Below are 11974 nucleotides of genomic sequence, written 5' to 3'. Positions count from 1 at the left end.
ATCTGTTCATGGCCGTGATGGTCTTCATGGGGAGATCGAATGCAAGCATTGCGTGGAGAGGAACCGAGCAGACGACCACTCTTCGGCAAGGTGGTTGTGGCACCGCGATCTGACTCAGACGGGCCCCAGCACATGTCGGCCCAGGATAACTTCCCGACATGCGCCAGACTCATGACACAATGCTCCAAACATGACTTTATTAATATAACGGAGTTTACAACACGATTACAAGAGTATGTGGTGTAAATCTCTACGATAGAGCTATCTGGTAGCGGAAGACTACACTGGCGGCTTGGCTGGGCTTCACAGCTCATAGTACTGGCTGAGGCGACCATTTAGCTTATTCATCTTCTTCAAAATCTGGCGACATACAAGGCCAGGTAAGTACTTTGAATGAACTTGTAAGACATATGAATATACAGCAATCAAACAAACCAGTAACAAAGCAATAACAAAGTTTAAGCAACAACAACAATACTATCCAAGCAAGAATACAAATAAACTTACCGCTAGACTAGAAAGTAAATAAACTTGACTTACCGCGACCTCGTCTCGCGTGCAATCTGAACAACACAGTGCCTTTCCCAAACTTGTCCATTACTAAATTAAAGTCAGCACGATCCAAGCGGTCATAACTCAACTCATCTCAACTCATATGGCCTTATCTATTGTCGTAACCAATACCATCTTCTGTTACTCCTTTCCATACATTGGCCTCATATTAAAGTTATCGTAATCCAACATGGCCTAATAATTCATCTTAAATCACAACTTAAATACTTTTCTCAACTACCAAAACCATATTATTGCCAAACCCATGTTGTTACCCTTTCATTTGTAACCCCCAACCGCCAAAAGCCACCAAGAATCATGCACCCTTGCCATGGAGGGCCGCCCGCGGCACCCCTCGAGCCAAGCGAGAGGAGGATAGGCCCTGCAGACACCAGTATTACGCGGGCTTCACTCGGCGACGACCACTGACGACATCGAGGAGGAAGGAAAATGCTAGTGGGAGACAGGGCTAGGATTGCACCCGACAGAAGCAGCATACGCCCGAAGCATTTTTTTTGTCAACTAGATGATGCCCACGGCTGTAATTTTGTGAAAAAGGCATAAAATGTTGCTAGAAATAATTAAATATAATAAAAATATATGCTCTTGAAAATCAATAAAAAATGTGTCTAAAATAGGAAAAAAACTTTTAAATCACAGTTAAAATGCCATTTTGAACAAACTATGAAGTATGACTAACATGCATGTATAATAAGGGAGCGTTACATGCATAGACTAATGCAAAAAATCTATACACCTTATATCAAGGAACGGAGGGAGTATAATTTATAGGTTAAATCCATTGCTTGCTTATGTGGCAGACTTAAAATGCATGACTTAGTATGAGAGAAGACATAAATGCATGACTTAGTGTGAGAGAAGACATAAATGCATGACTTAGTGTGAACGTTGAGGTGAACACTTTGCATGTTGAGAGAATTGGGTTATCATATTGTACACACCTCTAGAGTCTATCCATATGATTGGTCCCTCTCAAAACACACACGTTGTCCACTGTTTAAGTCATGAGTTGGCTGGCTTCAGGATAATTTTTTAATCAAGTTTAGATATTATCATAGAATAAAAATTAATTCAAAGATTAAAAAAATAATTTGAAAGTTCAAAAGGTGATTTTAACACTTCTTTATTATGTCAAGCAATGGTTTCAGAAAGAAACAATGTGCGTGACATTGGCAAAATATGATTTCAAGAATTGATTTCAAAAGGAAAGAATGTTCAATAAGTGATTTTAGCGCTCTTGCTTGAATTGGCACAGTAGCGTTGCCAAGAAAGAATGTGTCACGGATCAAGATCACTCCACCGGAAATACCGAAGAAGAATCTGCGGCGGACCAAGGCCACTCCCGGTGACACCAAAAAAAGAGGAAGAATGCACGGGACCAAGAGTATCCCACCGCCGACACCAAAAAAGAAGAATGTGTGGCAGACGAAGTTCAAGCTGCCAAATGTGCCGTCGATCAAGTTCATCCCACCAGAGACACCACAAAGGAAGAATGCACTCGGAGCTCCACTTGCGATGTGGAAGAACACGCAACGGATCAATGTGGTGTGTTGCTATTCGACACACCCAAAAAGCTTTTCCGGCGGATTGTGCAGTTTACTCATATATAGAAATTATAAAGTCATTTCTAATATCTAGAGTACTGGCTATGGTCACAGGTCAAGTATCCAACACAGTACGCCCAGCACAGAAACATCTAGTAGCCTGGCATCCCTTTTCTGGCAGCGAGTTCATGAGACAGTAGGATCTGCACAAAGAATAACATCAACATGAGTGCCAAATAACGACGCCTCTATCGAGGTCAATGTTTTGTATCTATATAAACTGAGGGAGCAAAATGCAAGCAGTACTTAATCCACGTTCTTTGCAACATGTCACACAACACAAAATTCATGCCCAGAATCCTATGGGTTGGCAAACCTACAAGCACAAACATGGATCTCTTAGCCCAAAATAATCCTAAAATTTACAAGTCTACACACAACCTAACATGGATGCTTTGGTAACGAAAGCATGGATGAACTCTGTTCTCAACAATTATTTTTGCTGGGCACCAGCCATTTACCAGAACCTCTTTTATTTCTTATACTGAAATACATGCAGCCCTCTTGCATGGTTTGAAAAAAGTTTTAATGGTCAAATTAAGGACTTCAAGGGGCTGTATTAGAGAGCTCATTATGGGTAAGTTTAATGTGAGAAGACGCGTCATGAACCTAAAAGATAGCACATGTTCATGCAGAGTGTGTCAAGTTTCTGGGAAGCCATGCCTTCATGCATTGGCCTTCATCTGCTCAATCAGGGGAGCTGAGATCCAAGCACATGTGGATAATTTTTACAGCATTGAGAAGTTTAGGGCAGCATATGCTGGGTCAGCACCATCCATGACAGATTCACAAATAAGACACAATTGAGTGTAAAATCCACTTGGGTTGCAAAGTACACTCACCTTCTCCAAGGACTCTAGACAGACCTAAGAAGCAGAGAATTAGGAGATTTTTCTTGAACCTGGTAGAAAGGTGGTCAGGTGCAAAATATGTAAAGGAGTGGGCCATACAAAGAAAACATGCGATGAGCCAGAATCCGAGCAGGAACTCTTATGATCTTATCTGATGTTGGTGAAGACCGAACTTCAAACTAATGTTTTCCCTCGTGTTAATTTGTTTTACATATCATTGCTTCTTACTTGGTACTATGTTTTATCTTATAGATCGTTGCACAAGAACTTGTCAACTGTATTTTGTGCAGAGAACTTGTATTTTGTGAACTTGTGTGAAGAATTATGGAGCTTCTATTGTCAACTTCAACTTGCATGTTTGAACATTGAAATCTTTGGTGAACCAGATGCTCAACACAACATGGAACTTTTATTGCCAATCTGATGCTTTATATTGTGTGAACTCATAGATTTCTAGTTGTTCCAACCTGAAGTCATGCTCAATTTTTTGGTAAAATGTGTAGATGTCATGCTCAAGTTTTTGGTAAAAACTGATCCTTTCTGGACATGTCAACATCATGGTCATCATGCTCAATATTTTGGTAACAGACTTAGCTACCTGAAATAGAAAAACACCGCATTGCAGCAAATTGTGGCAAGCTGCAGCACATACATTGCAGACATGGAACAGGACTGGGCGGAGCAACCTGCAGTTCACGGTGACTAGAACAGGCGAACGGGGAGGCACAACTGCCGCTCCTCCCCGTGACGACTCGAACATTGGTAGGCAGCGAAGGCAGTTGGAGCCCGTGGGCTGTCATGAGCATGAGTCCAAGTCAGCAGGCAGGGGAGAAACTGCGCAGTTCGTCGCTGCGGACCGTAGGATGCAGGGAGCCGGCGGGGAGCTAACTGAAGAAAGAGCACAGGTAGTGGCGGCAAGTCGCCGGGGTAGAAGCAGTCAGGCAGAGGCGGTTGGAGGCTGGGTGCAGACTGTGCAGGGGAGAAGCGGATTGGGGTTTTCTGCTAGGGGTTTGAGATAGCTAGATGTGTGGTAAGAGGCTGGGGCAAATTTGATCTCTACAGGTAAGTGTCCTATCTGCAGGCATACGAAGCGAAATACAAGAGGCTATTGACCGGTACTAGTGTGGAATCGGGCATAACGACATATTTCAAAGTATAGGGAAGTTGCGGTGGCATTTTTGATAAGTCGTTTTTCTGCAGTGGCATTTTTTTATCTCTAGAAATTCAGAGAGGAATAAATCAAATTAACCCTCAAGATAATTTTTAGATGGGACTAGGTTAAAATAGGAGATGTGTACCTCTTGCAATAACTTCTCCAAGATCGGATACACTTACAGTCAACTCTCCAATCCTTCGCTGTTTTTTAAGCGTGTGAAACACCCCAACCTATACAGTCAGCATAACACATTTGTTAGCGCTAGCATTTTAGTAATAAGATTAGGATCAATCAAGAACTGAACTTACAGAAACATGAACTTCAATAAGGTCATTATAATTGTCTGAAAGGCCCTTGCATGTGTTCATCAACCTATTCTCCAACTGATAATTGCAGAAAAAACACAGAATCAAGAGCATGAAGTTACCCAATGTCACGCAGATGTAACTTATTGTCACTTCATTTGAAACCTACAAATATCTAATGCACTCACCTCAACAGTATTAGAAATGGATTCTCCATTGAAACACTCAACAATATCACCTCTTTCGATTCCAAATTTATCAGCAGGAGATCCTTTCAAGACCTAAGGTTCAATTGGCAATAATTAACCACTATACACATGAGAAATTAAGTACATTCAGGAAGGCACTGTATATACCTCTTGAACAACAAGACCATCATCAATGTGGCACATGCGCCATATCTTGTCAACATGAGCAGGCTCTAGAAGCTTGATGGCCTCAAACGCCATTCCAAGTTGGGGCCGGGGGATGCGCCTATACCAAATCAAATAATCATTAACATATTTATAACATGGTATACACAAGCAAGTTATACTTTCTAAATGAGCCATCTTCAGCAGAATCCAACTTCTTTCTAGCATGTTGCAAAAAAAAACAATAGAAAGCAATATGCCAATTTGAATAGAGTTCAAAGGGAATGATACATTAGTGAGAGTTGAAAAAGACTCAAAAAGGATCTTCCATGATGTTATGTTAAAATAAATTGACATATTTCAATACAAACCGGACGACTATCACAATTGATCTCTATTAAATTCAGTCTGCACTTGAGCTGTAAACGATAGTAAAGACATGTAGAGTATAATGGTAAGGTAATCATCTTCTTTCCAACAAGTGGTTGGCATCATGAATTGTTTTTAAGTCTCAACATGCCCAGCTACACCATCATTGATAAATTATTACTTGTAGCTATTTGTTCAAACATAAAAATATATACATGAATTAACCATTGCAGCTATTTACGCAAACATAGTTTACAGTAATTAAATTGCATGAGAGAAAAAATAGAGAGAAGCGCACCCATATTTCTTCCACAAATCCACACAACTGAGCAAAATAGAAGAAGGTATGAAAGACCCCCTCGAGCTAATGTTGAACATTCCAACAATTTTTCCATCCAAGCTAATGACTAGCCCTCCGCTGTCATACTACAACATACAAAAATAGTCATAACATATTGCAATATATAACATTAAACAATTATGCAATCTTGTGACAATAAATATTACCTCGTCATCGTCGTTATCATCATCTGCACAATCAAAGTACATGTAATGATACCGCTCATCAATAACTGGATTCTGATATGCAGCTCTACCATAAGTTATCCGTAGATCTAACATATTGTCTCGTCCTAGCCGAAGAACTTCTTCAGCAAATGTCACTTCTTCACTGAAAGACGGCAACTGGATAGGCTGGTCCACTTTAACCCGCACAAAAGCAAGATCATAGTGTGGCTGGTAGTACAGCAGCTGTCCCTTTTCACTAGTGCCATCTAGTAAATGAACAGTGACCTAAAAACATTGGAGAAAGAATCAGATTACATTCTGAGTAATGCCTACAAAGAAAATCTAGATGTACATAAATGTTTTTAATCAAACATATTTGTTGCTTCTTTGTGTTACTAGAGAAGTCCAATAGCAAAAGAAATGCAATTTCAAACTAACTATCTTACACCAAGTAATAATTAATGTGATTTGGAATCAACTAAAATGAAAAAACACGCATAGAAGTTAAAAGACAAAACATTGGCTCACATCAGCATTGGAAGTATACTCTTCTCCGCCAAACCAGACATTGACAGGAGAATCCTTTGTGCGAATCAGATGTGCAGTTGTCAAAACAACGCAGGTTTTGCTCTCCTCGTCCCAATCAATCAATAAACCAGAGCACCGCTTTAGAGGCTTGCTACCTATATCTATCCAGATGAATGCAAAATATACATCAAGTTGCAGGACAATCTATCTATCTATTATATTACTGAAGTAATAGAAAATGAATGGCCATGGTTAACTAGACATACACATCAGGAAAAAAAAACAACCGGGATTAATAGTATATACATCAATTTGTGGGACGATCAATCAATCTATCAGTTATATTATTATTAAAGTAGTAGAAAAGCAATGGCTAGTGTTAACTAATTAGACATACATGACAAAATAAATTAAACAGGGTTAATAGCGTCATATATATAGTATAAGAAAAGAAAGAGACGTTCAAGCAATATATTTAGACCGATACGGATTCAACATGTACACATCTAGGCAACTACAAGTAGCCAATTACAGAAGGAGATGAACTTGCACAGGTAAATAAAATAAGTAGAGTTCTAAAGCAAATACAATAATAGTATATAAGATAGGGATAAGAATAGTAAGAAAGAGAAATTTGCTCGCAACAGGGTATATACATACATATTTTGTACTCCCTCCATTTTTATTTACTCCACATATTAGCTTTTACCTAAGTCAAATTTTATAAAGTTTGACCAAGTTTATAAAAAACAATCTAAACTTTCAAAATAACAAATACATGTGTACGCATATAAAGCCACCTGTCAGAGATTTACAAAAAAAATGCCCACAAAAAAAAGAGGTAGTCACATAAATTCCACACAGGCAATCAATGCAATAGAAGCTAGCTCAGTTGGCTGGTTGAATGGATGAACAAGCCAACCACCATAGTTTAACTCCTCATGCATGCAAATTTAGGTTCTATTTATAGAGTAGGATCTCTCTTATAGTTTTCTTTCAAAAAAGTATTTCTTATAAGGTGAAACAAATTGGAATAAGAGGCATAAGAAAATCAGAAAATTTGATTTTTCATACATACTCCACACAAAATTTATTACAATACTAACTTTCGGAATCAACTTATAGAAGACGATCGGATTTATATATGAAATGCAACAAAAAAAAGATGTAGAATAAAACTATATTTAATTAAATTAGTAAACCACTTCATGTTTGATAAGAAGTTAAAAACAGGAGGAAATAGAAAGTAGAATAGTCAAATGATGTTTTAGCATCTTTCAACGAAAGATAACTATACTTAGATGAGCGCGTGGAAGGAACTAGACTCATGATATGGCACTAATGAAAAATACAGTTGCAGTACAACCATAATGTGGCCGGTCATGGAAGACAAATAGAGAACATAAGGTTTATGCCTGACCCATCGATGTTCACATTTTAGTACCAGTTGGCAAATCGTCTCTGAAAAAGGATATTGGTCAGAAGATGGAATGCGGAAGGACTTGCCGAAACTTTAATACGTCCTAATAATCTTTTCTTAAGACCTAGCGTTTATTTTATTTTCTATTCAATTGACATATCAATGCTAATGTAGCGGTACATTAAATGGACAACAGTTGCACACAGGGTAAGCAGAAAAACTAATAGTCACCCCATTTATAAATGCATATTGTTTTGGACATTTGCATGGCCTCCAACAGATGTTTGATTTTCACATGTATATACAACAACGACGACGACTTTCAGTCCCAAACAAGTTGGATTTTCATATGTATATGTTGGTAGAAATATTTATAAAAAAGAACAATACGCCTACCTTTATATTTTTATTTTATTTTGGTTTGGCAATCTCTTTTGCCTGTCTCTGCTAATCAGAATCGTCAACATGTTCCCCAACAGTATCAAAATACATCACACGATTTCTTTGAAGATACATGTTTACAATCAGAGGTAGTACTAATATAACGCTATATAGTAAATCTATCCACGCATTTGGTCAGCCAGCTAGTCAATCTTAAACCCAGAGGGCAGCATATACATACCAAGAGATGATGAAATCCCAACAAGAGATTTAGCAGCGGAGAGCGCCGCCTTGCTTCCAGATTCACGCAAGGGGAGAAGCGCCCGTGTGTGAAACCTGGGCGGGGGTTTAAAGTGCTCAAGCGTAGGAATCTTCACCGGGGGAATGGGAGCTGCTACAAGAACATGATGTGCATCGATCACACACAATTGGTGATTAATTGATTGATTCGGAGGATGGGGAGAGGAACCAATCAGACCTAATTTTGCGGCATCCATTTTATCCTTTGCAATCTTGGCGGTGAGCCACCTGGGATCGATGAAGCAGCCACGGCTCCCTCTGGGCATGGGAAGTAGAGCAGGCGAGTCCTTTTTCTCTTCTTCTTCCTGCCCTTCCTCCCTCCCCAGATTCCTCTTCTTCGCCAGGACTTCCTCCGGAACGGCCGCCATGGCCCTTTTGTTCTTGGATTTCTCCAAGTCCGAGCTCATCTTCTTTCTCGAACTGGGATCCCGACGAATCACCCTCTTCTCTTGCGTAGGGGTGGCAGTGGACGGAACCTCTTGCGATCACGCCGCCGCCGCCGCCGCCCGGCCGCCCCTTCAATCTCAACTTCAAAGAAGCCGGGTTTCCAGTAAAAAAAAAGGCGTCTAGCTGACAGGTGGGACCGCCTGGCCGCCCCCCACGCCGCTTCGATTATCTGTTCCGTAGGCCCATCGGTAAAGATCTTTTCTTTATTATTAAATTGCACGAGTTCTTTTGAGCAGACTAGGGCCAGTTGGGCTCAATTGTGAAGAATTACTGTTCGGCGAATTAAAATCACAAAAGAACTTATCTCTGTTTCATGACTTGTCCAAAATTATCGCAAAATTACAGTGTAGTTTAGAATCATCGAAACTTCGCAATTCTCATAATTCTAGCCAGTCCCTCAAAATAAAACGGTTCACTTTGAACCAATACCCCTATTGGCAACTGTATTTACGACCAGAGTGCCACCAGGGAGGCCCGACCGAGCGAGGCAAAGAACAGGGGATTTCTCACGAAGCGCTTCGTCCACCCCACACAACCATCGTCTCAGCCACCCCGAGCTAGGGTTTGGCGCACCGCCGGCCAGCTGCCGGCCCCGACGTTGTCAGATCCACCGGCGAGAGGCCCCTATGACGCCGCCCCTTCTCCTCCACTCCTCCCGGCCCGGCCGTCCCTGCAGTAGGACGCGTCCGCCCGCCTGACCAGCCGACCCTCCTTCCCTCCGGCCGGCAAAGCAAGGGAATATTGGATGGTTTCGATGGTGCAAACATGTGATTGATGTCATACACTGAATTTTTTTGGTATGCAACATTTAGCAAAAAAATTGTATGAAAATCTGTAAGGAATGTACTTATATATGATTGATTGCTTACTATTAACTTTGTATTGGTATGGATTGATGTATGCTTAGTAAAAAAAATATAGATTAAAAATTGACATGTGACTGTTGTAGATGGAAAAGGTAAAGCATCCAAAAGCAATTGGGATGTTGTGGCTCATTCCATTTATATGGATGTGTGTGTAGAGGAGGTGTGAGCCAATAATCGTGCCCCAGGAGACACCACTTTGTCCGATGTATGACAAGTTAATTTGCTTACTAAGTTTAATGAGCGCTCAGGAAGAAACTATTCGCACCAACAATTAAGAAACTCGTGGGATGCATGTAGAAGTGATTATGCTATATGGAAGACATTGCTTCAAAAAGCTTTGTGCGTCGGAAGAGATCCTTATACAAAGACCATTGCCGCTATGGATGAGTGGTGGGCATTGGAGTTGAAGGTGCCTTTTTGTTTTATCATTTTACCGAGTTATGTTGCTTCTTTCATTTCATTTCATTTATCATGGATACATGCTATTTCATTGCAGGCATGTCCGCAGGCTAGCAAGTTTCGGCATGCTCCACTTGCGGAGGAGGACAAAATGGAAAAGGTGTTTGATGCTTGTTGTGTCACAAACGAGCACGCGAGAGTGCCAATTCCCACATATCAAGGTTCTACATCTCGAATCAATTTGGATGATAAGTATGGTTGTGAAGGTGATAAAAAACAAAGTTACACCTCGTGTGAATCGTGCAGAGGGTGGGAAGAAGAGGGCATGTCCTTATTCGCCAAGCCCTAAGATGAATGAAAAGCGGGCAAATGAGCATGCAAAAAATGAGGCATTTGTCTGTATGGTGGCCTCTTTGATTCAAGGAACAAGAGAGATGAGACCCAAGTTTCAGCAAGACAAGAGATTCACGAAATGATGGCCATGGTCGAATCAGATGGTGGTGCACCTGGGAGTGATGTCCATTTTTATGCTTCACAACTTTTCAGGGATCAGACAAATCGTGATGTTTTCTCTGCCTTCAAGGGTCACGAGCCTAGTGCGAGGCTGATATGGATAAACAAAACATGGGAGTTCAACAATAAGTATAACGTCTATGTTTCGATTGCTTTCAACTTGTATCATAGTGAACTATGTTTCGATTGCTTTCAACTTGTATCGTATTCTCCTATATTATTCGCTTTGAACCCATGTATTTCCTTTGAACTTGTATTGTATTTAACTATGTTATTTGGTTTGAACCAAAGTATGCACTTTCGACTTGTATCCTTGGAACTTGCTAGTAATGTATCTTGTTGTTAACCTCCTATGTGTGTATGTGGTTGTGGTAGATGGATAGAAAAACAAGAAGATGAGGAATTTGTGGCAGGAATGCTTGCATTTGCTTTGGAAATGGCGTCGTCAAGCAAATCGTTGTCGTATGTGTCAAGAAGATTACCCCTTGCTATAGGCCTCCAATGGGTGGAAGAGAAGGGAAAGGATCCAAAAGCTTTCTACACTATGTTCAGAATGCGGAGGTCAATGTTTTACCCATTGCATGATCCGTTGGTTCAGAAATATGGGCTTAAGTCAACTTACAACATATCATTCAAATAAGCATTGGCGCTTTTTGTATTGACTTTGGGGACAACGCAGACCACTGACAATGTGGCAGATTGGTTTACGCATAGTCGTTCTGTCACTAACAAAAAATTCCATGAGGTTTTGGAGTGTGTAGACCGCTTGGCCGGTGACTACATTAGACCAATGGATCCATCTTTCTCTAAGCCTCATCCCATACTTAGAAAAACAAGGTTCTGGCCTCATTTCAAAAATGTTATTGGAGCCATAGAGGAACACACATTAAAGTGGTTGTGCCCAAGGAATTGGAGCCCCAACACATGAATAGGAAAGGCTACCCAACCGAAAATGTCATGGCAGTGTGTGATTTCGATATGAGGTTCACTTTTGTTGTTCCTGGATGGCCCGGATCTGTTCATGACACACGTGTATGGAGTGATACTATAGTTCGTTATGAACATTATCCACAACCACCCACAAGTAATCTCTTGTATGTATGTTATGTACGGTATGCATGCATATTCTTATATACATGATGTCTTATTGTAGATAAATACTACCTTCTCGACTTCGGATATCCCAACAGAATTGGATATCTAGCACCATACAAAGGGCAATGGTATCATGTACTTGATTTCCAATAACACCCTCCCATGGGGAGGTATGAGACATTCAACCATCGACATTCTTCTTTGTGTAATGTTGTTGAAAGATCGTTTCGTGTTCTCAAGATGAAACGGCGTATTCTCAAAGGCATACCACGGTACAAACCGGAGACCCAAAAGATGATCATCACTG

At 40.5% G+C, this 11974-nt stretch overlaps 1 protein-coding gene across 7 annotated transcripts; it reads right to left on the bottom strand.

Moving 5' to 3' along the window:
* Window positions 1–2107: 2107 nt before the first annotated feature.
* On the bottom strand, window positions 2108–8935 carry LOC123093072 (putative serine protease HhoA). 7 transcript variants are annotated; one of them, XR_006445019.1, is made up of 12 exons: window positions 8526–8934; window positions 8289–8441; window positions 6247–6407; window positions 5719–6003; window positions 5510–5637; window positions 4846–4963; window positions 4678–4770; window positions 4493–4567; window positions 4327–4414; window positions 3020–3078; window positions 2424–2493; window positions 2108–2320 (listed from the first exon to the last, which is right to left on the bottom strand). XR_006445019.1 is itself a non-coding variant. In XM_044514961.1 (11 exons), exons 1-11 carry the CDS (start codon window positions 8752–8754, stop codon window positions 2233–2235), a joined length of 1482 nt encoding a protein of 493 aa, XP_044370896.1. In that variant the 5' UTR covers window positions 8755–8935; the 3' UTR covers window positions 2108–2232. The 7 variants fall into 7 exon arrangements, 6 of the variants coding, with proteins under 6 accessions (XP_044370896.1, XP_044370894.1, XP_044370897.1 ...); XM_044514961.1 differs by lacking the exon at window positions 3020–3078 and having other exon boundaries at window positions 6247–6401; window positions 8526–8935; XM_044514959.1 differs by lacking the exon at window positions 3020–3078.
* Window positions 8936–11974: the final 3039 nt, after the last annotated feature.

This window comes from Triticum aestivum, chromosome 4B (assembly GCF_018294505.1).
Source record: "Triticum aestivum cultivar Chinese Spring chromosome 4B, IWGSC CS RefSeq v2.1, whole genome shotgun sequence".
Taxonomy (NCBI): Eukaryota; Viridiplantae; Streptophyta; class Magnoliopsida; order Poales; family Poaceae; genus Triticum; species Triticum aestivum.
Note: the sequence above shows the minus strand (reverse complement) of the source record. Positions and strands in the feature narration are given on the sequence as shown.

Coding starts and splice junctions, on each gene's coding strand:
- LOC123093072 (XM_044514959.1), bottom strand. CDS start 8,754: ATGAGCTCGGACTTGGAGAAATCCAAGAACAAAAGGGCCATGGCGGCC. Junction 6,004..6,246: donor AGTATACTTCCAATGCTGAT/GTGAGCCAATGT, acceptor CAATGTTTTTAG/GTCACTGTTCATTTACTAGA. Junction 2,321..2,423: donor TTGCAAAGAACGTGGATTAA/GTACTGCTTGCA, acceptor TTCTTTGTGCAG/ATCCTACTGTCTCATGAACT.